Source organism: Callithrix jacchus, chromosome 22 (genome assembly GCF_049354715.1).
Source record: "Callithrix jacchus isolate 240 chromosome 22, calJac240_pri, whole genome shotgun sequence".
NCBI classification, from domain to species: Eukaryota; Metazoa; Chordata; class Mammalia; order Primates; family Cebidae; genus Callithrix; species Callithrix jacchus.
In genome coordinates, this window is record NC_133523.1 from 19,802,459 (window position 1) to 19,827,652 (window position 25,194).

General features: G+C 48.1%; 1 protein-coding gene and 1 long non-coding RNA gene across 2 annotated transcripts in view; one reads left to right on the forward strand and one right to left on the reverse strand.

Moving 5' to 3' along the window:
* The window catches only part of LOC144576510 (zinc finger protein 724-like), a 28,739-nt gene continuing 3,545 nt past the window's right edge, over window positions 1-25,194 (forward strand). The window contains exons 1-2 of the mRNA XM_078362081.1: window positions 1-179; window positions 24,713-24,839. Of these exons, the coding sequence (XP_078218207.1) occupies window positions 177-179; window positions 24,713-24,839 (130 nt within the window). The 5' untranslated portion in view covers window positions 1-176. The remainder of the gene's footprint in view (window positions 180-24,712; window positions 24,840-25,194) is intronic.
* LOC128930478 (uncharacterized) lies at window positions 5,354-11,158 on the reverse strand. Its single transcript, XR_008478543.2, has 2 exons — window positions 10,917-11,158; window positions 5,354-5,936 (listed from the first exon to the last, which is right to left on the reverse strand). It is a non-coding gene; the product is annotated as an uncharacterized LOC128930478 (long non-coding RNA).

The window sequence follows — 25,194 nt, forward strand, 5'->3', positions numbered from 1 at the left end:
GGAACGGACCGGCCGGCTTTTGGAATATGGCGGGGGCTCTTGTCTTTCGCCGCAGCGGTAGCTCCAGGTCTCGTCATTTCTGTGTCCTCTGCTCCTAGAGGCCCAGCTTTTGTGGCCTGTGACCTGCAGGTATTGGGAAGCCACAGCTAAGACGCCGGACCTCCGGAAGTCTAGAAATGGTAAGATTGCCGGTTCGATATGCCGAGAAAGGGGGAGGGGCTGTGGCGGGACTCGGGCATCCCGTGCAGTCAACTCCACAATCTGCGCCCCGGAGTTCTCCTTGCCCAGCTCGGTGTCAGTCCCCTTCACCATAAGATGGAGGCTGGGCTGGCAGCCGGGACCCGGGCGTCCTGTCTGTTCTCTGCGCCGTGACTGTACCCTGGCGTGGAGCCCTCTTTGGGCGGCTCTGAGCCCTCTCTGGGCAGCTCTGCACCTGCAACATCGCGTGTCTCCCAGATTGTGTAGGGACCACGGGAGATTCGTCAGGGGAGAATCGTGACTTGGGGTGCAGGTTCATGAGCGGGAGGTCCGTGGGGTTCCCAGTTTATATTTTTTTCTATTAAAAATCTATGGGAGTGGTCGGGCGCGGTGGCTGACGCCTGTAATCCCAGCAGTTAGCTCGGAGGCAGGCGGATCACTTGAGGTCAGGAGTTAGAGAACAGCCTGGCCGACGTGGTGAAACCACGTCTCTACTAAAAATACAAAAATTAGCCGGGTGTGGTGGCAGGCACCTGTAATCCCAGCCATTCGGGAGGCTGAGACACAAGAATCGCTTGAACCCGGAGACCAAGATTGTTCCATTGCACTCCAGGCTGGTTGACACAATGAGACTGAAAAAAAAAAAAAAAAAAAATGGAATCACCCCCAACATTTTAAAAAGAATTTAATTAAAGAGTGTCTCTAAAATTGTAAAGCACCCAGCTATGGGATGTAGTTTGTGGTCCTTTGGCTGAGCTTGAAGGAAATATTTTGTTCTTTTTTTTCTTTCATTTTTTTTTCAAGATCTTCAAGAAGGAAGTATTTTGTGCATGATACAAAAAGGAAAATTGAGTAATGGGTTAAATACAGACACCTAGTTTCTTATCTTGAGCGTACAATTTCCTGGTTTTGTAATCAGAGCTTAATTCCAGGGTTTTAAGGTTTGTTAAGCCTGAATTTGTTTTCCCTAATGTAGTAATTTACAAAAAAAAATTTGAGTTAGTTTTTTTTTTTTTTTTTGAGACAGAGTTTTACTCTTGTTGCCCACGCTGGAGTGCAATTGTGCGATCTTGGCTCACTGCAACCTCTGCCTGCCAGGTTCAAGCGGTTCTCCTGCCTCAGCCTCCCAAGTAGCTGGGATTATAGGCAGGCACTACCACGCCTGGCTAATTTTGTGTTTTTAGTAGAGACCGGGTTTCTCCATGTTGGTCAGGCTGGTCTCGAACTCCCAACCTCAGGTAATCTGCTTGCCTTAGCCTCCCAAAGTGCTGTGCGTTAGATTTTTTAAAAGTAGGAATTCAGGCCGGGCATGGTGGCTCACACCTATAATATCATGAGGTCAAGAGATTGAGACCATCCTGGTCAACAAGGTGAAACCCCGTCTCTACTAAAAATACAAAAATTAGCTGGGCATGGTGGCGCATGCCTGTAGTCCCAGCTACTCGGGAGGCTGAGGCAGGAGAATTGCTTGAACCCAGAAGACGGAGGTTGCGGTGAGCCGAGATGATGCCATTGCACTCCAGTCTGGGTAACAATAGCGAAACTCCATCTCAAAAAAAAAAAAGTAGGAATTCAGGGACTACGTTAACCTTAGTCGAATTGCCTGCCACTTAACTGTTTCACTCTCTACACAAAACTGATGTTCCCCTGCATTGTTCACAGGTGTCCCAAGCAGGGTCTCAAGTCTACCTTCCACCCCCCCATTCCTCTAGCCTAACTCTGGCTTGCAGTAAAAGACTAAATTTCCAGTTTCTCATGACAATCTCAAATGCCAACTCCCTCTCCCTAATTTACACTATTAACTATTTGTCCTTTAGTGTATATTTTTAATACTGTATTTTAGTTAAACATTTTTTTGACAAAGCATTGGATGGCACATTTAAAAAGATTTGTTTCTCTATGTAAATATTTTCCATGAGAAGAAAGCAAAGAATAATTTTCTGACACTGTATTGTAAAAAAATCTCTGTGTCTCTTTTCCTTTTATCTTCTCTAGGCACAGAGGTCTTATGAGAATGTTTTGGCATCAAGGTTTTTCTTGGAATTTTTATGGGGTGATGTGTCATCAGCCACCCTTTAGTTTTTTCCTGGTCCTGGGTTTCCGTACTATCTATGAATAAACCAAAGATATCAGTAGTGGCTATGTCTGCGAGACTGTCAAATGAGTATTAATTCCTGGGTCATTTTCTGCCATAGGACAACTGTGGTCTGGAATATAGCCTCTCAAGGGAGCAGGTGGATGCCCTGGGGCTGAGAGGAATCTCCTAGTGTACTCTTCCTTTGAAAAGCTAACCCCTTGAGATGTTTAGATTCTCTTCACCCAACCCAGCTTCCCTTTTTTGGGGACACATTACTGGTCAGCCAATCAGATATTGGCATTAAGGTGAAAACAAATAATTTCTCTCCCCTCAATTCTCTACAATTTGTGAAAAAAACGTAGTATATCAGCCAGGTGCAGTGGCTCACACCTGTAATCCCAGCACTTTGGGAGGCTGTGGCGGGTGGATCACCTGAGGTCAGGAGTTCAAGACCAGCCTGACCAACATGGAGAAATCCCGTTTCTACTAAAAATGCAAAATTAGACGGTTGTGGTGGTGCATGCCTGTAATCCCAGATACACGAGAGGCTGAAGCAGGAGAATTGCTGGAACCTGGGAGGCAGAGGTTGCTGTGAGCCAAAATCGCGCCATTGCACTCCAGCCTGGGCAACAAGAGCAAAACTTCGTCTCCAAAAAAAAAAAAAAGGTAGTATCTCAAAAGACCAAAAAAGCCATCACTCCAATGAGATGAGACAAGAAATTGCAAAGTAAAATGTACTTGGGGCACTCACTGTCGTGCAGAGTCTTCTGAGAGGGTGGTCATTGAGCACTTAAGTGAGCAGGAGTGGGGGGGAGAATCTCTCAAGTGATTGAATGGCCTGACTTGATACATGAGTCAGACACACCTGTTTTCTTATCAGCACTGCCGCTCCCTGGGTTTGTCACCTTGAAAAGATTTGTTCACTTTATGTTGACTTCAGATTTTTAAGTCTTCATTGCAATTAGTAGAAGTTGAAAGGAAAGAAAATGTTTACAATGGGCATAAAAGAGGTGGGTTTCAGAAAAAAATCTAACCTTTTTTTGTTGTTGTTGTTAAAAATTCTCATGTATCTTTTTCTTTCCTAAAGTGAGTTTAGAAATTTTCTCAGGCATATTTGCTATGGCTGGTTAATTTCAAACAGAATTCCAAGACTTTGCTTTTAGAATGCTACCAAGGAAAAAAATAGGGAAAATATCGATTCCATTTTGACTGTAGAATATGAATACATTTTCAGAAGAAAATGTGAGAGATGATAAATAAGTTACATAAATTCAAGAAAACATTAGTTCTTTTTGTAGGATAAATTTTTGACAGTGACTCTCTCTGTTCTATATCTTGTTGTCTTGATTTCAAAGTTTAGTGCTAAATTTTATAAGATGAAACTTGGTACCCCTAAAAGTGTTCCCATATCATTTACTACAAGATTTTTTTTTTTTTTTTTAGATAGAGTCTCGCTCTGTTACCCAGGCTAGAGTGCAGTGGCGCAATCTTGGCTCACTGCAACCTCCGTCTCCTGGGTTTAAGCAATTCTTCTGCCTCAGCCTCTTGAGTAGCCATTGCCTGGCTAATTTTTTTTTTTGTATTTTAGTAGAGACAAGGTTTCACTGTGTTGCCCAGGCTGGTCCCTAACTCTTGAGCTCAGGCAATTTGCCTGCCTCGGCCTCCCAAAGTGCTGGGATTACAGGCGTGAGCCACTGCTCCCAGCCTACTATATGATTTTTAATGAAAATAATAAAATAGGCTGGGCACGGTGGCGCACGCCTGTAATCCCAGCACTCTGGGAGCCCGAGGTAAGCGGATCACCTGAGGTTGGGCGTTCAAGACCAGCCTGACTAATGTGGTGAAACCCCGTCTTTATTTAAAAAAAAAAAAAAAATTAAATAAGACATTTATAATTTAAAAGGAATAGATACTTTTGCTTCTGCTGTTGAGGTATGAAATGTAAGCATTGTAGAAAAAGAAAAATAAAGAATAAAAAAATAAAAAGAAATGTAAGCATTGTAAAGTTACCTTGTTTTTATATGAAAACAGTAATTTTGCTGGATTTTTCGAACACTTAGTTTCAAAGACCAAGTACATAACTCTGACATGGAAATTAAAACTTGAACCCAGTGACTCCAGGCTAAGGCTAATACAGATCCTGCAAAAGGAGGTTATTTAAGGTCCAGTTAGTTCTTTCTGGGGAGCCTCCCCAGCAGGTATCCTAGCCTGCCCACCCCAGCCATGGAAGGGGCTTTTATACTGAGAGAAGCTGCAGAGCCCTGGAAAGCTGGGGACCCACAGGCTGATGCAGTTAAGGTTAAGGTGGAATGGGACTGGGAGGATCTTACCCAAGATAAAGTTATTCTTGTTTTGAGGCAGTTTTTAGACTTTATAAAATAAAACAAAGTTAGATTTATGTAAAAAAAATTGAATGACCAAGAAGTATTGCAATAGGAGGAAATACCAGCCGTAAGAGCTTTAGAAAGAATTGCAGAGTTTAGGAAGACAAGGGCTTTCTTTCATAAGGGTGAGCAAAGAAGATGGGAGGGGAATGGCAAATGGAGGGTAAAAATAAATCAGATTCTTGGTCAGAGAATGTTTTATCCCAAAGTCAGGATGTTTTTTTTTGTTTGTTTGAGAAGGAATTTCGCTCTTGTTACCCAGGCAGGAGTGCAATGGCATGATCTTGGCTCACTGCAACCTCCGCCCCCTGGGTTCAAGCAATTCTCCGGCCTCAGCCTCCTGAGGAGCTGGGATTACAGGCATGCGCCACCATGCCCAGCTAATTTTGTATTTTTAGTAGAGACAGAGTTTCACCATGTTGGTCAGGCTGGTCTCGATCTCCTGTCCTCAGGTGATCTGCTCGCCTTGGCCTCCCAAAGTGCTGGGATTACAGGTGTGAGCTACTGCGCCTGGCCAAATTCAGCTAATATTTTTATGAGAACAAAAAAAAATGTGTGGAATCGATGTCTCTGGCTTATGTGATAGGCAAGAGTAGAGAGCACCATCTAAGTCTTAATGGGAAGGGTGTTTCTGTGCGACCCCCTTGTAGACCCCTGCCCGGTACCCGACCCCAAATAACAGCTCGAGCGAGAGTTGGAAGCCGAGTTCAGGTTTATTGGGACCAGCGGGCAGGCCAGGAAAGGAAGGAGATCGGGGCTGGCTGCGACTGCGCTGCTGGGGTAGGAGGGTTTTATAGGGGGGTGGACGGGGCGTGGACACAGGGCTGGCGGAGTGTCGGAGCTTAGGATAGGCTGTCCGTCTCTGGGCAGGCTGCTGAGGTGGCTCAGAGGGTTATGTGTCGGTTCAGGACAGGCTGAGGCTTGGCGGGCTTTACTGCTGGAATGGTTGGCTGCTTGTTGTTGCTGGGCAGAACAGAGCAGGCTTGGCGGGCTTTACTCAGGGCAGCAGGAAGCCTGAGGGGAGGGTGGGGGCAAGAAACCTGGGGGAAAGATGGCGGGACTTTCTACCGAACATTCCCGACTCCTTAAAAAGGAAAAAAAGGGCGGTGGAAATCGATCTGGCTACTTCCTGCTGGACAGGGGCGGAGTGGGGTTTTTTACGGAGTCTGGGAGGTTGGTAGGGGGGTATATGCACAATCTGGATGGCTGAGGACTGGTTGTAGCAGCATCTGGTTGATGGTGATCCGGGTGAGCTCCTGGAAACGGCGCTGCAAGAACTGAAAGAAACAAGGGGCGACAAGTAAGAAGAGACAGAGGATAAGCAGAGGCCCTATCAGTGAAGATAGGAGGGTGTACATGGATGACGACCACCATGCGGTGGCTTTAGTGGTAAACTGGTAACTTTGTAGCTCCGTCTTGATCTTCTGGAGATTTTCGATGCGGGTTTCTACTATCCCGGATTCATTGATGTAGTAGCAACATTCTTCCTGTAAGAAGATGCAGGTCCCTCCTCGCTTGGCCGTAAGCAGGTCCAGGGCTCTTCGGTTTTGTAAGGCTACTTGAGCAACCGAAGTGACTTGTCGCTGGAGAGATGCTAGGGAGGCAGCAGAGTCATCAATTGCAGTTTGCAGCTGTGAGGAAAGGCGGGCTAGGGCCTGGTGGGTGTTAATCAGGGCCCCGCTTCCTAGGCCTATAGCAGCTGTGGATCCTGCGAGGGAGAGCCCAATAGCTATGGGAAGAAAGGCAGCCCTTCATTGGCGATGGGGGCTGGGGCGTGCAGAAGACATGCTAGTGTGCATCATAAGGAACTCAGCCGGTAAATAGACAGTAAGGCGTGGGACCAAGGTGACAGGGAGACAGCGGGAATGTCCTCTAAGGTCGGACTGGGTTAGTAGTTCGGAGAGGGTACCATCGCACCAAAAGTAAAAACCTCGGGGAGCTGTTAGATTGGTTGTGAGTTGTTGAGTTTTGTTGCATGTGGGGTCTGAGCTCTGAGAAGAGTAGCAGGCCGGAAAGGGTGAAGTGTTGAGATAGAAGAGTGGGACGTCTGGAATTGGGGGGTGTCGGCCTGTCCCGTTGATGTGGCTTGTAAAGAACATGGTCGGGACTGCGACTAGAGGAGTTTGTCCAAGAGCCGCACACAGGAGGCAAGAGGTCAGATTGGTCAGCCCTGTCTGATTGGCAAGCTTTAGGCCTTCTCTCATAAGGGTTAACCACGAGAAAGGGGCTAGCTGAGTTTTTAATGTAGTTTCTTGCACTTGGATTGTGTTGTGGATTTCTGGAGAGGTGAGGACATATGCCCGCCAGATATATAAGTGTGAGGACGGATAACTTATAGTACTGGTCTCGTAGACTGAGGCCTTTTGGGGTGCTTGCCATCTATCGTCCCAGGGGTCTGGAATGGTTAGAGTAAGTTGGGTTTCTTTGCTGGGGTTGCCTTCTGAGTCGAATTTTGTGGTCCTCTTAAGGAGGGAAGGGGAGCGGCCACCCTGCTCCCATTCGTCAGCTGTGGGATCACTCTGACAGGAGCCCCAGACACATCCCAGACAAGAGTGCCAACTGGAGGTCTTACAAGCACCTGTCTGTGTATAGTTAAAGCATAGCAATGGGTGAGTATTGTGGACGTTGTTAAAGGTGGAGAAGTTGAGTTGGATGGGGAATGCACATCCTGTGGTGGGGCAATCTGACGTGGTCAGGTGGTTATGGGAGTAAGGAGGGGTCGAGCAAATCCCAGTAGTTTTGGTATAATTTTCAGTGAGAAAAAATTCTCCAGACATACTGTGGGTTAGCTAAGGACAATTCAGGGCTTAAAGAGCTTAAGTGATAGAGGACCAGTAGGAACACACTCCCAACAGGAACTGGAAGGGCCATCGGGATACTTTTTTACTCTTGAGAGATGGACCCAAGATGGAATCTGAGCAACTTTGACGGCCGTTGGGGTGGCTAAAATGACGGTGTAGGGCCCTTCCCAGCGGGGTGAGAGGGGTTTTGGAGTGAGAGTTTTAATGAAGACAGAGTCACCAGGGGCAACCTTTCCCAGAGCGGGTGGAATCTCTGAGGTCTGGGGTATGGAAGCGTTGGCGTGTTCCCTGAGTAGATGTCTGAGGAGGGTAAAATAGGGAAGGTAGGTGCTCAGAGGGGAACTTCCTGGAGAAGGTGGAGTGGATAGCAGGAAAGGTCGCCCGTATAGGAGCTCGAATGGACTGAGCTGTGAGGCTCCTCGGGGGCGGGCCCGCAGCCTGGTAAGAGCTAACGGTAGTAAGGAGACCCACGACTGCTTAAGCTCGAGAGAGAGTTTGGTAAGCTGATCTTTGATGAGTCCGTTAGCCTGTTCTACCTTACCCGATGACTGGGGGTGGTAGGCCGCATGCAGCTTCCACTGAATTCCTAGGGAAGCACAGACAGCGTTAGTAACTTTGGAGACAAAGGCTGGGCTGTTGTCTGACTGAATAGTGTCTGTAAGCCCAAACCGAGGGATGATGTCCTGGATGAGATGGGCAGCGACAGTGTCGGTGGACTCCGAAGTGGTGGGAAAAGCTTCGATCCAGCTGGAGGAGGTGGGAGGGCTTGAGGTTGCAGTGAAGTAGGTCAGTGGCGAGTGCTTGGCCGAATAGGTGCGGGCTATCTCGGAAGCCCTGTGGAAGGACTGTCCAGGCCAGTTGTTGGGACATGTTCGTGAGGGGGTCATCCCCAGTGAAGGCAAAGATAAAGTAGGAGTTGGGGTGTAGAGGTATAGTAAAGAAGGCATCCTTTAGGTCTAAGACTGAGAAACAGGTGGTCTCTGGGGGAATGTTAGAGAGAATGGTGTACGGGTTGGGGACACCTGGATGTATGGGAATTACAGCTTCATTGACTAAGCGCAAGTCCTGGATTAGTCTATATTGTCCTGAGGGTTTTCGTACTGGGAGGATGGGGGTATTACATGGGGAGTTAATGGGAATTAGGAGGCCTTGACCTTTTAGTTTCTCTATGATGGGTCGGATACCCATACGGTGGGCTTTAGAGATGGGAAATTGAGGGCGGCAGAGAAAATGAGGCGAGGAGTCTTTAAGGCGGACCTGAACTGGCTGGTGGTGGGTAGCTACAGACGGGTTGTTAATGTCCCAGACCTGAGGGTGGACTCCGGGGAGTAGTTCTGACAGGGCTTTTTGGGGTTCAGTGTCTGAGGTGAGGGCTAGGAGAAAGAGACTGTGTGGGTTGGCGGAGGGGAAGGTTATGACGGCCTTCAGCTTTGAAAGGATGTCTCGCCCCAGAAGGGGAACTGGGCAGGTGGGGATTACTAAAAAGAGTGGGTAAATGGAGTAGAGTTATATGAGCACATGAGTGGTGGGGTTTGGTAGGGGATACTCGGGGTCCCATCGATTCCCATGACTAAGACCTGGGAAGGGGTGAGATGGCCAGAATAAGAAGGAAGTGTGGAGTAGGTAGCCCCCATGTCTTGTGACCCTAGGCTCGGCGAGGGTAACCGGAGTCGGAAAGCCAGGGCCCCACTAGTCGTCTAGCAGCCCTAGTAGACTGGGGAACGGAGCTCCCTCGGAGGTCGGCTCCTGGCAAGCAGGCTCCTCCCTCCTGAGGGTGACCGCCGGCTGCGTAACGCCAGTGTGTCTGTTTTGAGGAACCGGCACCCTGGGGAAGCTGGGGCAGTCTGACTTCCAGTGTCCCGGGAGCTGACAGATAGGGCAAGGCTTAGTTGGTGGCCATGGTTGTGGACAGGCTCGGGACCAGTGTCCTTCCTTTCCACATTTGAAACATGCTCCCGGGGGGGCATGGGTTTCGGCCTTGGGCTTCTGGTTCCCTGCCGGCCTTAGAGCCGCCACTAGGGCTTGGGTCTGGAGGGCAGCCTTCTGCTTCATGCGAGTTTGGCGGGCAGCCTCAGCCGCATCTTCCCTGGCATTGAATACTTTAAAGGCCATTTTTACCAGGTCTTGGATGGGAGTCTCTGGCCCCTCTTCTGCTTTCTTTAGTTTCTTTCTTATGTCGGGGCGCTGATTGGGAGATAAAATGGGAGGCTAATACAGTGGCCCCGTTTTGGGGGGCTGGATCTAGTCGAGTATACCAGACTAGGGCTTCTTATGCTTAAGTGAGGTATTGGAATTCCTTAATATAGGTGGACGGGTCGGCTGAGAAGGATCCTAAACGTTTCTCAATTTGGGACAGGTCTTTGGAGTGAGAAAGGAACATGGACCCTGATTAAACCTTCTGCGCCTGCTACTTCTCGGAGTGGGGCCAGGATAGCTGGCTGGTGGGAGCGGGTGTGGGCCGCCACCGGAGAGGCAAGAGGAAGTGCGGCCTCTGAGGGAGGGGGCTCGGAGGGAGTAGAGGGAGAGCGAGGCATGGCCTCTGAGGTAGGAGGTGCAGAGGGAGCAGAGGAAGAGCGTGCCGCTGATGGCGGCTGGTTGCTGAGATTGGCAGGAGAGGATAGATGTTCAGGCAGATCCTCCGGTGAGGAGTGGGGAGGGGGAGAGGTAGTGGACTTCCGGAGTGGGAACAAAGGGGGAAGACATGTGGTCAGGCATCTCTTCCTGTAGAGTATAGGGAGGTGGCTTGGTTGGGGAGGTAGGAGTCTGCGGTGGGGGAGTTCGGGCTAAGAGAACTTGGTGAGTGGAGCAAGAAGAGCAGAGGTCAGGATGGAAACGCAGGTCCCAAAAAGCCTGAACATAAGGCACTTCTTTATCTTTGCCAGTTCGGTGGCAGAAGTTATCTAGGTCGCGGAGCACATTGAAATCGAAAGTGCCGGTGGGAGGCCAATGCGACCTGTTATCGAGCTGATACTGGGGCCAGGCCACCTGGGAGAGGAAGACAAGCTTTTTTCGCCTAAGGGTTTTGGGAGTAGCCCAAGCGGGTAAAGTCGAGAAGTAAACAACCTAGTGGGGTGTTTTTAGGAATTTTGGACTCCACGCTCCCCATGATGCGTGCGGCAAAGGGTTCCTGCCAGCCGAGGGCAGTCTCGGAACAGTATCCGAGTGGGCTGGGGTAGTGTGGGGGAGGCGTCCCTCCAACCCACCAGCTTCCCCAGAGGAAGGTGGATAGGAAAGACCAGATAAGGTGTCCCCTGTCTGATCGTTCCTATTTAATGGATTTGGATTGGGTGGGTCAGAGAAGGCGTCCCTTGTCTGCCGACCCAAGGCTCCTGGAGCCTGGTTGGGGGATCCTGCTCGGGCCGGCCGGCGCTTGGCGAGGGATCCGTGGAGTGGGACTGGGAGGAAGCGTCTTTGCCACACGCACCACGGAAGGAGAAGGTAAGAAACAGGACTTACCTGGTCCGGAGTGCTGAGGCCGAATTGGAGGAGGGCTGGGGAGGTCGCTGGAGGGAGGGGGTCGCTAGGGGGGGCTAGCGACCCTCCGTCCCGGGTTTTCGGCACCAAATGTGCGACCCCCTTTTAGACCCCTGCCCGGTACCCGACCCCAAATAACAGCTCGAGCGAGAGTTGGAAGCCGAGTTCAGGTTTATTGGGACCAGCGGGCAGGCCAGGAAAGGAAGGAGATCGGGGCTGGCTGCGACTGCGCAGCTGGGGTAGGAGGGTTTTATAGGGGGGTGGACGGGGCGTGGACACAGGGCTGGCGGAGTGTCGTAGGAGCTTAGGATAGGCTGTTCGTCTCTGGGCAGGCTGCTGAGGTGGCTCAGAGGGTTATGTGTCGGTTCAGGACAGGCTGAGTCTTGGCGGGCTTTACTGCTGGAATGGTTGGCTGCTTGTCATTGCTGGGCAGAACAGAGCAGGCTTGGCGGGCTTTACTCAGGGCAGCAGGAAGCCTGAGGGGAGGGTGGGGGCAAGAAACCTGGGGGAAAGATGGCGGGACTTTCTACCGAACAGTTTCTTTAAAAAAAAAATTTTTTTTTACATAAATCTAACTTTGTTTTATTTTACAAAGTCCTAGGATTACAGGTGTGAGCCATTTTGCCCAGCCTCAGCATGTTCTTAGAATGTACATAGAATTGGGTTGTATGTTGGCTCAGACTGAAGGTGGCCCAATGTTCAGGAGCCTGTGGGAAGGAGATAAATTTAAGTGAGGTTTGATATAGAAGTACAGGAAAGTGGTCCCAATCCAGACTCCAAGATACGGTTCTTGGATCTCACATAAGGAAGAATTTACGGTGAGTTCATAAAGTGAAAGCAACTATATTAAGAAAGTAGGGGAGGCCAGGCATGGTGGCTCATGCCCGTAATCCCAGCACTTTGGGAGGCCAAGGTGGGCGGATCACCTGAGGTTGGGAGTTTGAGACCAGCCTGACCAACATGGAGAAACCCTGTTTCTACTAAAAAAATTACAAAATTAGCCAGGCGTAGTGGCAGACACCTGTAATCCCAGCCATCCCAGAGGCTGAGCCAGAAGAATCACTTGAACCTAGGAGGCAGAGGTTGCAGTGAGCGGAGATTGTGCCACTGCTCTCTAGCCTGCGCAATAAGAGCAAGACTCCCCTCCTCTGCCCAAAAAAAGAAGGTAGGAGAATAAAATAATTGCTGCTTCACAGACAGAGCAACCCGGAGGGCTGCTGGTTGACCTTTTTTTTTTTTTTTTTGAGACAGAGTTTCGCTCTTGTTACACAGGCTGGAGTGCAATGGCGTGATCTCGGCTTACCACAACCTCTGCCTCCTGGGTTCAGGCAATTCTCCTGCCTCAGCCTCCTGAGTAGCTGGGATTACAGTACGCGCCACTGTGCCCAGCTAATTTTTTGTATTTGTAGTAGAGACGGGGTTTCACCATGTTGACCAGGATGGTTTCGATCTCTTGACGTCGTGATCCACGGACCTCGCCTCCCAAAGTGCTGGGATTACAGGCGTGAGCCACCGCGCCCGTCCTGGTTGACCATTTTTATGGTAATTTCTTGACTATATGCTAAACAAGGGGTGGATTATTCATGCCTCCCCTTTTTAGACCATATAGGGTGACATCCTGACGTTGCCACTGATGGGAGTGTAGCAATGAGGATAATCAGGTTACTCTCATGGCCCTCTTGGTTTTGGTGGGTTTTAGCTGGCTTCTTTACTGTAACACACTTGTTTTATCAGCAAGGTCTTTATCATGACTTGTATCTTGTGCCAACCTCTTATCTTGTGACTTAGGATCCCTTAACTGTTTGGGAATGCAGCCTGGTAGGCTCTATTTTTTTTTTTTTTTTCCTTTTTTTAGTAGAGATTTCACCATATTGCCCAGGCTGGCGGTGAACTCTTGAGTTCATGCAGTTTGCCTGCCTCAGCCTCTCAAAGTGCTGCGATTACAGGCTTGAGCCACCACACGCAGCTTTAAGCACTGGTTTAAATGCCTCTTACAGAACTATTTTATATTTACCACTGAAGACAAATTCAGGCAATTTTTCTTTTGAGGCAGTCTCATGCTCTGTCACCTCGGCTGGAGTGCAGTAGCACGATCTCGGCTCACTGCAACCTCCGCCTCCTGGGTTCAAGCGATTCTGTTGCCTCAGCCTCCCGAGTAGCCAGGATTACAGGTGTGTGCCACCATGCCTGGCTAATCTATTGTATTTTTAGTAGAGATGGGATTTCACCATGTTAGCCAGGCAGGTCTCAAACTCCTAACCTTAAGTGAACCACTCACCTCGGCCTCCCAAAGTGCTTGGACTACAGGTGTGAGCCACTGCACCCGACCAAATTCAGCTAATATTTTATGAGAGCAAGAAGAAAATGTGTGGAGTCTGTGTCTGGCTTATGTGATAGGTAGGAATAGAGAGCACCGTCTACGTCGTAATGGGAAGGGAGTTTTTTTCTTAAACTATTTCTGGAGCACAAAAAGGATTGATATTTTCCAGTATTCATGTGCTTTTTATTTTCCCACCTCTTTTCTTTGTCCTATACATTTCTTCCATTTGACTTCTCCTGGGATGTATCTTTCATAATAAACTGGAAAACATAACTACAGTGTTTGCTGAGTTCTGTGGGTAGCTCTATCCAATTATTAAACTTCAGAGAGGTTGTGAAAGTCCTGAATTTTTAAACGGTAGCTCAGAAGCATAGATAGGCCTGTGGGGTTTGAGACTGGCATCTAGACTAAGGACAGTGTTACGGGACTGAGCCCTGAAGCAGAGACTGTGCTGACTCTGGATAGTGTCAGAATTCAAACGTTAGACAATGAGTTGGTGTTGGAGAATTGCTTGATTTTCAGAAAACTGCTGATTCAGTGCCAGAAAAAAGGTATGGAGGCCTGGCCTGGCATAAAACTCTGGTGTCTGAGAATGGGAGGCTCTGCTCTCCTGTACACAGGCTGTCACACTGCCCATTGTCCTGTCATTCCAGGTCTCCTCTTAGGGTGAGAGAGGATAAAAACTTAGAAGAAATGAGCACTGATAACAGACCCCCTTTTCCCACAGCTGCCACCACAGGATTCCAACCGACCCATAAACATATTCACTAGACATTGATGTATCCACACCCCTTCCAGGACTAGATTAGGCACCACCCTTAGGAACTTCACTACGGCAATTTTTTTTAAGATGGAGTTTCGCTCATATTGCTCAGGCTGGAGTGCAATGGCACAATCTTGGCTCACTGCAACCTCCAACTCCCGGGTTCAAGCAATTCTCCTGTCTCAGCCTCCCAAGTAGCTAGGATTACAGGCGTGAGCTACCACGCCTGGCTAATTTTTTGTATTTTTAGTAGAGATGGGGATTGTCCATGTTGGTCAGGCTGGTCTCGAACTTCCAACCTCAGATGATCCACCCACCTCGGCCTCCCAAAGTGCTGGGATTACAGGCGTGAGCCACCACACCCGGCCAACAAAGGATTTTTTAGCAAAGCAAATTTACTTTTGCACAGGAGGGTGCTTTTTGTAAGCCTTGTTGCTATGAGAGTACACAGAACAAAGGAAAGTAGAAGTTACTATTTTTAGCATGACTCATGCCCCTGCATCCTTCTTTTATTGACTGGGGTTGGACTGCACAATGTAAACTAGACTTGATTGGCTAAATAGTTAAACTTTTTTTTTTTTTTTTTTTATGAGATGGAGTCTTACTCTGTTGCCTAGGCTGGAGTGCAATGGTGCAATCGCCATTCATTGCAAACTCCACTTCCTGGTTTCAAATGATTCTCCTGCCTCAGCCTCCCAAGTAGCTGGGATTACAGGCTCATGCCACCACACTTGGCTAATTTTTTGTATTTTTTTTTTTTGAGACGGAGTTTTGCTGTTGTTACCCAGACTTGAGTGCAATGGCACGATCTCGGCTCACTGCAACCTCTGCCTCTTGGGTTCAAGCAATTCTCCAGCCTCAGCCTCCCGAGTAGCTGGGACTACAGGCGTGCACCATCATGCCCAGCTAATTTTTGTATTTTTAGTAGAGATGGGGTTTGACCTTGTTGACCAGGATGGTCTCGATCTCTTGACCTCGTGATCCACCCGCCTCTGCCTCCCAAAGTGCTGGGATGCCAGGCTTGAGCCACCATGCCCGGCACCAGTTGGAGATTTTTTTAAATCAGTATTTACTTGCTGAGATAGAGACACTAGTCCAGTTTCTCCCTGGACCAGAGCAGCAGTGCCGATTGCTGCTGACGCAGTTATGCTAAGGCTGGCCAGAGGGGCACCAGGAGTGGGGCCTGTCAGCGGCAATTCAGGGGGCGCGATGAGAAGTTGTCCTTCTGATCAGCCGGTGTTCGTGTAAACCTGAGGAATCACATGAACTAACATGCACAGGAGAGGTCCAGGGTCAGTCCCCTTGATGCAATGGGTGAGGCCCGAGGTGCAAGCTGGCTGAATATTGTTGAGTGCCTGATAGGAGACTGAAGGTTTAGGGAAATAAGCAGAGACTGGGCACAGGTAGCTAGATAGGGAGAAGTAGATAGTTTGTACCCCTTTCTGATTAGGCAGGAGGCATTTCCTGAAACGTCCCCTAGTGTAAGGGAATGGGGACAAAAAAGAGGGCCAGTGTTAAACTCAACTTTAACTCCCAATCCAACATAGTATGGGGGTTTGGCCTTCTTGATGCGGAAGAGGTGAATTTAAGCAGGAATGCCGTTAACTTTCAGGGCTGTGGGTGAGGCGAGGATGACGGTTTGAGGTCCTTTCCAAGCAAGAACGAGTCCTTCCTTCTGAAACTTTTTGACATACACCAGGTGACCACGACGGAAAGGGTGGCAGGGCCTAGTCAGGTCAGGAACTGGATTAGGGTGTGCTCCCGGGACAAGCAGCTGGATGGTGTCTTGAACCTGCTGGGGAGACTGCAGGTGCTGTAACAAGTTAGCTTGGGATATTTCTGCTAACTGGGTGTCCCTTAGTTTAGGCAAGATAGGTGGGGCCCTCCCATACATTATTTTAAACAGAGAGAATCACGCCTTGTAAGGGGTGCATCTAACTTTCAGAAGGGCTAAAGGAAGGGAGCTTATCCAATTTCCAGGATTAATTTGGTAAGAGTACTTTTTAATGTACAATTCATGCATTCTACCTGTCCAGAGCTCTGGGGGTGATAGACACAAGGAGTTTCCAGTGAATATTTAACTCCTTGCTGACTGACTGAGTTATGGACGAGGTGAAGGCCAGTCCATTATCAGACCCTAAGGTGACAGGCAGCCCATATTGAGGAATGATTTCATTAAGAACTACCGTAGTGGCAGTTTTGTTCTTGGTGGCAAATGTCTCAGTTTATCCAGAAAAGGCATCTACCAGCACCAGGAGGTACTTATACCCTGCCTGGTGTGGTTTCATTTGGGTAAAGTTAACTTCCCACCTCTCTCTCCTGGGCTACATCCTCGGAGATGATGGCCCAATTCAGGCTTCAGACGTTGCTTGGCGTTCACCTGTACACAGGCCGTGCATTGGGAGGCCACGTGGCCAGTTAAGTCTGGGGGTGCGGAATGTTAACACGGCTCCTTAAAAGCTGGGCCAACTTCGTTCCTCCCAGGTGGGTGGAATATGGAGGCAGCTGATTAAAGTTTCCCCGACTGGGGGCAGGAAGACTCTGGAGTCTGGGAGGATCCACCATCCATCCTGATTTTCATTGGCGAAGATCCGAGGCTTGCTTCTCTTCTTCAGAGGAGTATGTCGGGAGGTCGGGGAGATTAGGCTGTGGGAAAGAGGTGGCTGGAAGCAGAGTTCATGGGGTAACCAAGAATGCAGCCGCTTTGCGGGCTGCACAGTCTGCCTTTTAATTTCCTCTGTCAGCAGCCGTTTTTTTCCCTGGCGTCCTTTGTAATGAATTACAGCCACCTGCAGGGGGAGCCAAACAGCCTCGAGCAGGGCTAAAATTTCTTGTTTTTAATAGTCTTTCCTGCTGAAGTGAGTAGCCCACGCTTCTGATAGATGGCCCCGTGAACATGCGCTGTGGCGAAAGCATATTGGCTGTTAGGATAAATGTTAATACGTTTGTCCTTACCCCATTGGAGGGCTTGGGTGAGGGCTACTAACTTAGCCTTCTGTGCAGAGGTACCCGCTGGCAGTGCCTGGGCCCATGGTATGTCTGTCTCCGTGGTGACAGCTGTACCTGCCTTTTGCAGTCCTTGCTTGAGAAAACCGCTACCGTCTGTAAACACAGTGGCATCTGCCTTTTCCAAAGGAACATCCTGGAGATCAGGTCAGTCAGTTTCCGTGGTCCCCAGCAGTTCCTGACAGTCAGGACAGGTGCGGTGAAGGCTGGATCAGGGAATAGAGTAGCTGGATTTAAACACCTGGTGAGGGAGACAGTTCAACGAGGCTGCTGTAACGTACGCTCTGGTACTGCAGTATTCGGGCATTTGGCATCCATTTGCCAGTGGCCCTGCATAGCAGCGTTTTAACGGCATGAGGAGCCGTGAGGGTTGAGTTCTGGCCCAGGGTCAGTTTATGAGCTTCCTGGACCAGGCTTGCTGTTGCGGCAACAGCTCACAGACAACTCGGCCACCCGGAGGCTACGGGGTTTAGTCTTTTAGACAGACAGGCTACTGGGCCTTGCCATGGCCCCAGAGTCTAAGTGAGTAGCCCCTTAGCGACTCCCTGACTCTCATGAACAAACAGGTGAACTGGCTTTGAGATCTTTGGGAGGGCTAGAGCAGGGGCCTCCGTCAGTGCCTTCTTCAGGTTCTGAAGGCCTGTTCTTTGTGTCAGTCCAGACTAGCGGGCCATTTCCTCCTGTAGCTGTGTACAGAGGCTTGGCAGTTTCAGCAAACCCCAACATCCGCAGGCGGCAGAACCCCACGGCACCCGGAAACGCACGGACCTGTCTCTTGATGCCCTGTCAGCTGCGTGGGCTGCCTGCTTTTGCTTTTCAGCTTCTTGATTAAGAACTTTCTGGACTATCTCTAAAAGTTGAGTAACGTTCATTCCAGCAAATCCCTCCAGTTTTTGTAACTTTCTTTGATGTCAGGAGCTGCCTGGGCCACAAATGCCAAATTAATAGCACGGCTGTTTTCCGGAACTGCTGTATTAATCGGGGTGTAAATTTGATGGCCTCCTGGAGGTGCTCTGACAACGCTCCGGGTGACTTATCGGCCCTGGGACAACTTCAGGTGTCTTAGGCGAGTTTGTAGGTTTCCGGGAGGCTCCGTAATACCCGCAAGGAGATACCAGTGGACATTTTCCAAAGCCCTTCTTCCCCCTGCAGGGTCGGGGTCCCACTCAGGTCGAGTAGACGGAAAAACCTCCTCAAGGAGGTCTTGGGCTTCCTCCTCTGGCCTCCGGACGGAGGTAAGGAAATACTTTCTGGCCTCCCTGTCTTCAGAGGTGAAAAGAGTGAGAAGGAGTTTCTGGCAGTCATCCCCTGGGGCCTATGGGTCTGGAGCACAGACTCCATCTGTTTGGTAAGGACCTGGGCTTTTCAGAAAAAGGATTTTTGGGCCCTTCAGTTGTACAGGTTAGAGGTGGAAAAGGGGACATAAACCAGAGAGGGAGCAGAACGCTCGCTACCTGACGGTGGTGGTGCCTTCCTCAAGGGGAGGAGTGCACTAGCTGCCTCTGACCGAGGCCTTAGCCAAGAGGCAATAGGTGGAGAGACAGCAGAAGACAATGGCTCGGGGTGGTGGCAGCCGAGGGACCCCAGGAGGTGATAACGAATAAACTGTAGGGGGTCTGTGGGGAGTAGGAGGATTTAAAGGACGGAGGCAGGGGGAGAAGAGAGTTCTCCTCTTCAGAGGGAGGCAGAACAGGGGGAGCAGGGGGAGCCGAGGGGTGGGGCACCGGAGACATTTGGCTCAAAAGGACGTTGGAGGTGGGATTATGAATGGCACATGAGTGGAGCCATGGAGGGGGATTCCAGACCAAATTTAGCCATTGATTAATGTAAGGAAACTGATCAGGATATCTGGGCTTTTCAGTGACGACCTGCCACACAGCCTGAACTGTTGTGGGGTCCAGTGACCCTTCTGGGGGCCACCTGGTTCCAAAATTTGGCCATTCTACCTTACAGAGAGTCTGGAGTTTGCCTTTAAAGACAGACTAATTGTCTGAGAAGCCCAGAGAAAAGTGGTTTAACGTACATTGGGGAAGGTTTTGTGGTCGGTGGCTGGAGGAAGTTTCCCATTTTGGAGGCAGTCTGACAAGGTTTGAGCAAGAATATTAAACCCAGCACAGACAGAAATATTCATGGCCTGGGGGCCTGGGGAATCAGCAAGCTAGGAGTATATAACCAGAAGTAGGAATAAGGTTATAGCCAATGTTCTTTTGCCACATAGGGTTTCCCTAAGCTTTTGAGTTATGGGGAGAAGGCAAACGACCTGGGGGGGCTCTTTACACTGCTGCCTGGGACTGGGGAATGCCGGAGAGGCCTGCCAGAGCCAAGCACCAGGCCGCCGAGCTCCCTGGCTCCCTTCAGGCTCAGGCTGTACCTTGCCCCTCTTCGCTGTTTTCTCTGGCCCTGCTGTGTCTTGCTGCACAGCTGAGCTGCGGGTGGTCCCAGTTCCTGCGGCTGGGCAGTTCCCAGCCAGCACGGAGTGAAAGGGGCAGTGCTCGCCAGCTGTACCCCACAGGCTCCCTCAGGAAAAAAAACTGCACTTTTAAATTGCAGCCAGCCACACCGCTGTGGCTCAGCACCGCTGCTCCGGCTTTCTTAAAGAGACAGGACAGAATGAGACGTACGGGGTAGAGGATGGGGTTGAGGCGGAAAAGGGCCACTTGAATCTTCCCGAAGATTAGAGAGCAGCCACGAGGGGATAAAAGTGCAGAAGGAGCAGGGCTTTCTAGGCGTTGGTCTCCCTGCACAGTGCCTTATTAAAGGGCACAGGGAAAGTTATGGGATGACAAAAAAGGTGGGCAAGGAGGTCAGCCAAGTGGCTCTTTTGAATCCACCACTGGCCTGCATGGAAATCAGACCAGTCGTTGGGGCATGGAGTATGGCAATCCAGGCTCCAACAACTGTAAATATGCCAGAAATTCCAAGTCGGATGTTTTTCACAATTTTTCCCGTAACAACATCTGATCTGTTTTTGACAGAAAAGATAGGACTGGGATGGCCAGCCCAACCAGCACATGAGGGATTTGACCTCCTCAGATACGGAGTTTGCACTGAGAACCTTAAAGAAGTTCTCTCTCAGTCACCTGGACTATAGCGACAATGGAACATTCAAATGCAGACATTAGGGACAGACAGGATAAAGACTTTTAGGTATGTATAACCACTTATGGCAATCTAAGGACAGACAAAAGAGAGGGGTCAGTTCAGATGCCCAACTGGCCACACTCCTTATGGAGACTTAGGCGCCTCTTGGCATCAGCATGTCGGTATAACCCCCTGACTCAGATCAGGCTTGGCTTGATACTGCCATAAGCCTTCTGAGGTTGCCACGGAACCGCAGGTGAGGGCCCACTTGGACTCCATAGTTTTCACTGTAGAGCCACAGACTGCAGATTCAGGTGCAAACCCCTGAATTCCACATTCATTCACTCACTCACAAAGAGTTTATTGCACTTTTTTATACCCATCCTAAGATAGAGCCCTCTCTAAAATGAACAAGAGGGGTGGGGAAGGGAGAGGGACCACATTTAACAGAGATGCTCACTCACAGAAACTGGGACTCTGCTCTCCAGCGTCCTGGAGTGCTGACGGTCGTGAGTGAGGACCCTCGTCAGGACCTTCCTGGGACCAGAAACAGGACTCAGGAACAGAATTTGGTGGGCACACTGGCAGTTGATCCGTTCCCCTTCAGACGGCGGTGGCTACGGGCCCTGGAACGTCTCTGGGTGCCTCCCCTATAGGCCGCTGTTAGTCTGGGGGAGCCTGGAATGAGACCGGTCACGTTCGGGGGTGAATATCTCACTGCAGCCTCTAAATGTTGTACCTAAGCGAGTCAAGGAATGCGCCACACTCTGAGATTGAGTTCAGAGTCCTTTATTGCCAACGACCAAGAAACGGCTAACACCCAAAATTCTCTCGGCAGGTGGTTTTTTATACCCTAGTTTGAAAAGGGAGGGTGAACCTAGCTGAAGCAATTTTTCACAGAAGCAGAGCAAGCATAAAGTTAAAAGATAAACTAGTACATAAGAAGTAAACAGTACCAGGTGCAGGGGCTTAAGCTGTTATGGAAGACATACAACTTATAGATACGGGGGCTGTGGGCACTTAACGTCTGCATTCCCAGGGGCTGCTGGTACTGCTTGATTCCGTATCTTATCTAAATGCATTCTTGAGTCTGCTTGGCATCAGCTTAACCTGGCTACGTGCTCAGGGGAAAGGGGGAGAAAAAGGAAGGCAAGTGAAGAAACTGACATGGAGTCTGTCCAGCTCAAGAAGCTAACATGACGCCTGAACAGCTCTCAGCTAAGAGAGAGTAAGTTAGGCTAACAAAGGGTAGGTTATCATACAGCAAAGAGTATGATACTTTAGCATACAGATGAGTTGTCCTCATTTGTATCAGAAGTTTTGGTGATGGGACAAGAGTGCTGAGTGTAAGGTACTCTGTGCTGTTCTGCTTTCTCTAATTAATGCTAATAAGGAGCCGCGGGGGGTGGGGGGCGGGGGGCGGGGGGCGGGGTGGAAGCAACATCAGCCTGGACAGGACTTGTTTAAACACCAATTTGGACCCACCCCTTTCAGTTTTTCAGAATTACTAAGTGATTTATAATCTCATTAAAGCTTGAGAGGCAGTGCTTTGCTAAGTGGTTATCAGCTGAGGTTTCTAATTAGGATTCCATGGCCAATTTGCAAAAATCTGTTTACTTGTGCCCTTTCCACTGGTTCTGCATAGAAGTATTCATGTTGTTTTAATGAAGTGCCTCACGGTGACTCTAAGGTGAGGCCAGAATCAAGTATAAAAGCTTCAAGACACATTCATGAGAGTTAAGTTCCAGCTTTGCACTGAAGGGTGGTCACAGGGCCTGTTCTGTTTGGGATTGGTAGGGACAGGGCAGTATGGTCCATATTACCGTTACTGTAGCAGAAACTGCTAGTGTCTGTGGCAGGGGAGGGCACCTGAGGACAGGAAAGAAGAAACGTATCTCCATGGAGCAGTGCAGTGTTCCTGAATCTCGTGTGTTATAAAGAGAACTAGATGGACTTTTTCTACAAGTCTTGGTTCTTGCCTGTGGGTGTGGTGGTAGCAGGTAAAGAGGTGGTGCTGACATTTTAAAAGGCATATTCTCAAGATACAGGCGTACATCTGTTTGGAGAATCTCATCTGAGCAGGAATTTCAGAGAAAGGGGAGTAAGAATAAATGGTGATTTTTTTTTTTTTTTTTTTTCTTCCAGCTAATCATGTCCCAGATCAAGAGCTGTGTCCACTCTGCCTCGTGGAATGCCATGTGTTTAGCACTTGCAAGCCTCTGCTTCTCTTTGTGTTTTTCCTCCCTAATGAGTGTGTTTTAACTATTTTTTAAAATTCTTTTTTTTTTTTTTGAGATGGAGTTTCGCTCTTGTTACCCAGGCTGGAGTGCAATGTCTCGATCTCGACTCACTGCAATCTCCGCCTCCTGGGTTCAGGCAATTCTCCTGCCTCAGCCTCCTGAGCAGCTGGGATTACAGGCACGTGCCACCATGCCCAGCTAATTTTTGTATTTTTAGTAGAGACAGGGTTTCACCATGTTGACCAGGATGGTCTCAATCTCTTGACCTCGTGATCCACCTGCCTCGGCCTCCCAAAAAGTGCTGGGATTACAGGCTTGATAAAATTCTTATAATAGTCAAGTCTCTGAAAAATATTTCCTTCCTATGTACCAGATCTTTCTCTACTTTCCCTATCCCATAGCTTTTTATATGCCACGCAGAATTCTCACCAAGAATTTATAATCTGCAATATTAAAAATGTTTCCTTGTGACCATGGAACATGAGGTGTGGATACTCAAGGTTTCCACTGGGGTAACCTTGATTCTCCTCAGTAAAGATGGAGAATGTGTAATGTTGAGGTTCCATCTGTGTTCTCTATTGGCTTTATGCAGAACAGGATTTTTAAAATGCTTATTTAAACAGGATGACATTTATTACCCAGAAAATTCTAAAAATATGTATTAGGAGAAACCTCTCTAGAGTGCTAAAAAAAGATTACTTAAAATCACTATTAAAAATTACAGAACACTTGGCCGGGCAAATGCCTGCAATTCCAGCACTTTGAGAGGTCGAGGTGGGGGCATCACTTGAAGTCAGGAGTTTGAGATCAGTCTGACCAACCTGGTGAAACCCTGTCTCTATTAAAAATACAAAAATTAGCTGGGTGTGGTGGTAGATGCCTGTAATCCCAGTTACTCAGGAGCTGAAGCAGGAGAATCACTTGAACCTGGGAGGCAGAGGTTGCAGTGAGCTGAGATTGTGCCATTGCACTCCAGCCTGGGCGACAGAACAAGACTCCATCTCAAAAAAAAAAATTACAGAACACATGAGATATCTGTATCTTATAGTTTACATAAAATTGATGTTTCTTTATGGTTAAAATTCAGACTGTAATTTACTTTTGGGGGGCAATGTCACATCAGTGAAGCTGTGTCTTTGTGCACCAGGACATTATAAAACTTTTAGTGTAGTTGATGTTAATGATTAACTTGCTTAACGAGCTCTCTGACTCTTTTGCTCTAAAGTTGATTATTTTTTCATTATTAACAACTATCTTTATGCAGTCAATGTGTATAAACCATCAAGTTTAATCTGGCACCTGCCCTCCTTCCTTAGGTTTTCTTTGCATGTATCTGTCTTTGGAAAATGAAAGCTCTCATCTTTGTTTACAGGACAAAAAAAAAAACAAAAAACGGGAAAAACTACAGGTTCTTACACTATTGGATGTTTGACAAAATATTCTTTTGGGGCCAAAAACATTGGCATTACTGGTGAAAAATAATCTGCATTCACAAAATCTTCAGTTCATTGAACACATTAAAATTTGAGAGGTAAATTCTAACACAGCGTCTTTTTGATCTGAAAAATATACACAACTCATTCTGTAAATGTAAACATAGTACTAAAACGTGTGTTTGTGTTCATGCCCTTAATTTTATGCTTCATCATTAAGAAAAATGTCATATATGCACTGATGTTGTGGATCTTATGCCACTGTTTTCTCAATGTTAGAGAATATATTAGAGAATATTTCTGGCCAGGTGCGGTGGCTCACGCTTGTAATCCTAGCACTTTGGGAGGCCAAGGTGGGTGGATCACCTGAAATCAGGAGTTCAAGATCAGCCTGGCCATCATGGTGAAACCCCATCTTGCCTTTAAAAAAAATAAATATATATTTTTTTCGAGACGGAGTTTTGCTGTTGTTACCCAGACTGGAGTGCAATGGCACTATCTCGGCTCACCGCAACCTCCGCCTTCTGGGTTCAAGCAATTCTCCTGCCTCAGCCTCCCGAGTAGCTGAGACCACCATGCCCAGCTAATTTTTGTATTTTTGTTAGAGACGAGGTTTCACCTTGTTGACCAGGATGGTCTCGATCTCTTGACCTCGTGATCCACCCACCTCAGCCTCCCAAAGTGCTGGGATTATAGGCATGAGTCACCACTCCCGGCCTTAAATATTTTTTAATTAAAAAAAAAAAAAAAAAAAAAAGGATATTTCTGTTTGAAAATTATTGAATAATTTCAGTCACTTGTATAAGTCAGAAACAATTCTCTTTACTCTGTCATTTCACCTTGAATTAAATAAAAAATTCTGCCTGTGGCTACTTGGGATAGATGTTTATCTCTCTCTCTTTCTCTCTCTCTCTCTGTGTGTGTATGTGTTTCAGGGACCATTGACCTTTATAGATGTGGCCGTAGAATTCTGTCTGGAGGAGTGGCAATGCCTGGAGACTGCACAGCAGAATTTATATAGAAATGTGATGTTAGAGAACTACAGAAACCTGGTCTTCTTGGGTGAGGATAACTTTAATACGCAATTCCTTATATACCCTAATATTCATTTCTTCTCTTCGTAGAATGTTTATTGGTAATTTATGCTTTGCATAAATGAATTTCAGATTACTGTTTTTAAGAAAATTTGAGGGATTTGTTCATGTAGCAAAGAATTTCTTCAAGATGTTTTATCTTCACCTGAACTTTGAATATTCTTGAGCTGATCTGTATAAAGTACTCTTGATTAGTGATAATTTCAGGAATTGAGTGGCCTAAAATATTGTTGCCCACACCTTAAAATATAATTACCACAATCAGTTTTTTTTGGGTAGTACTGGGCAATGAAATTAAGAACCTACAAATTTAAAATATCTAA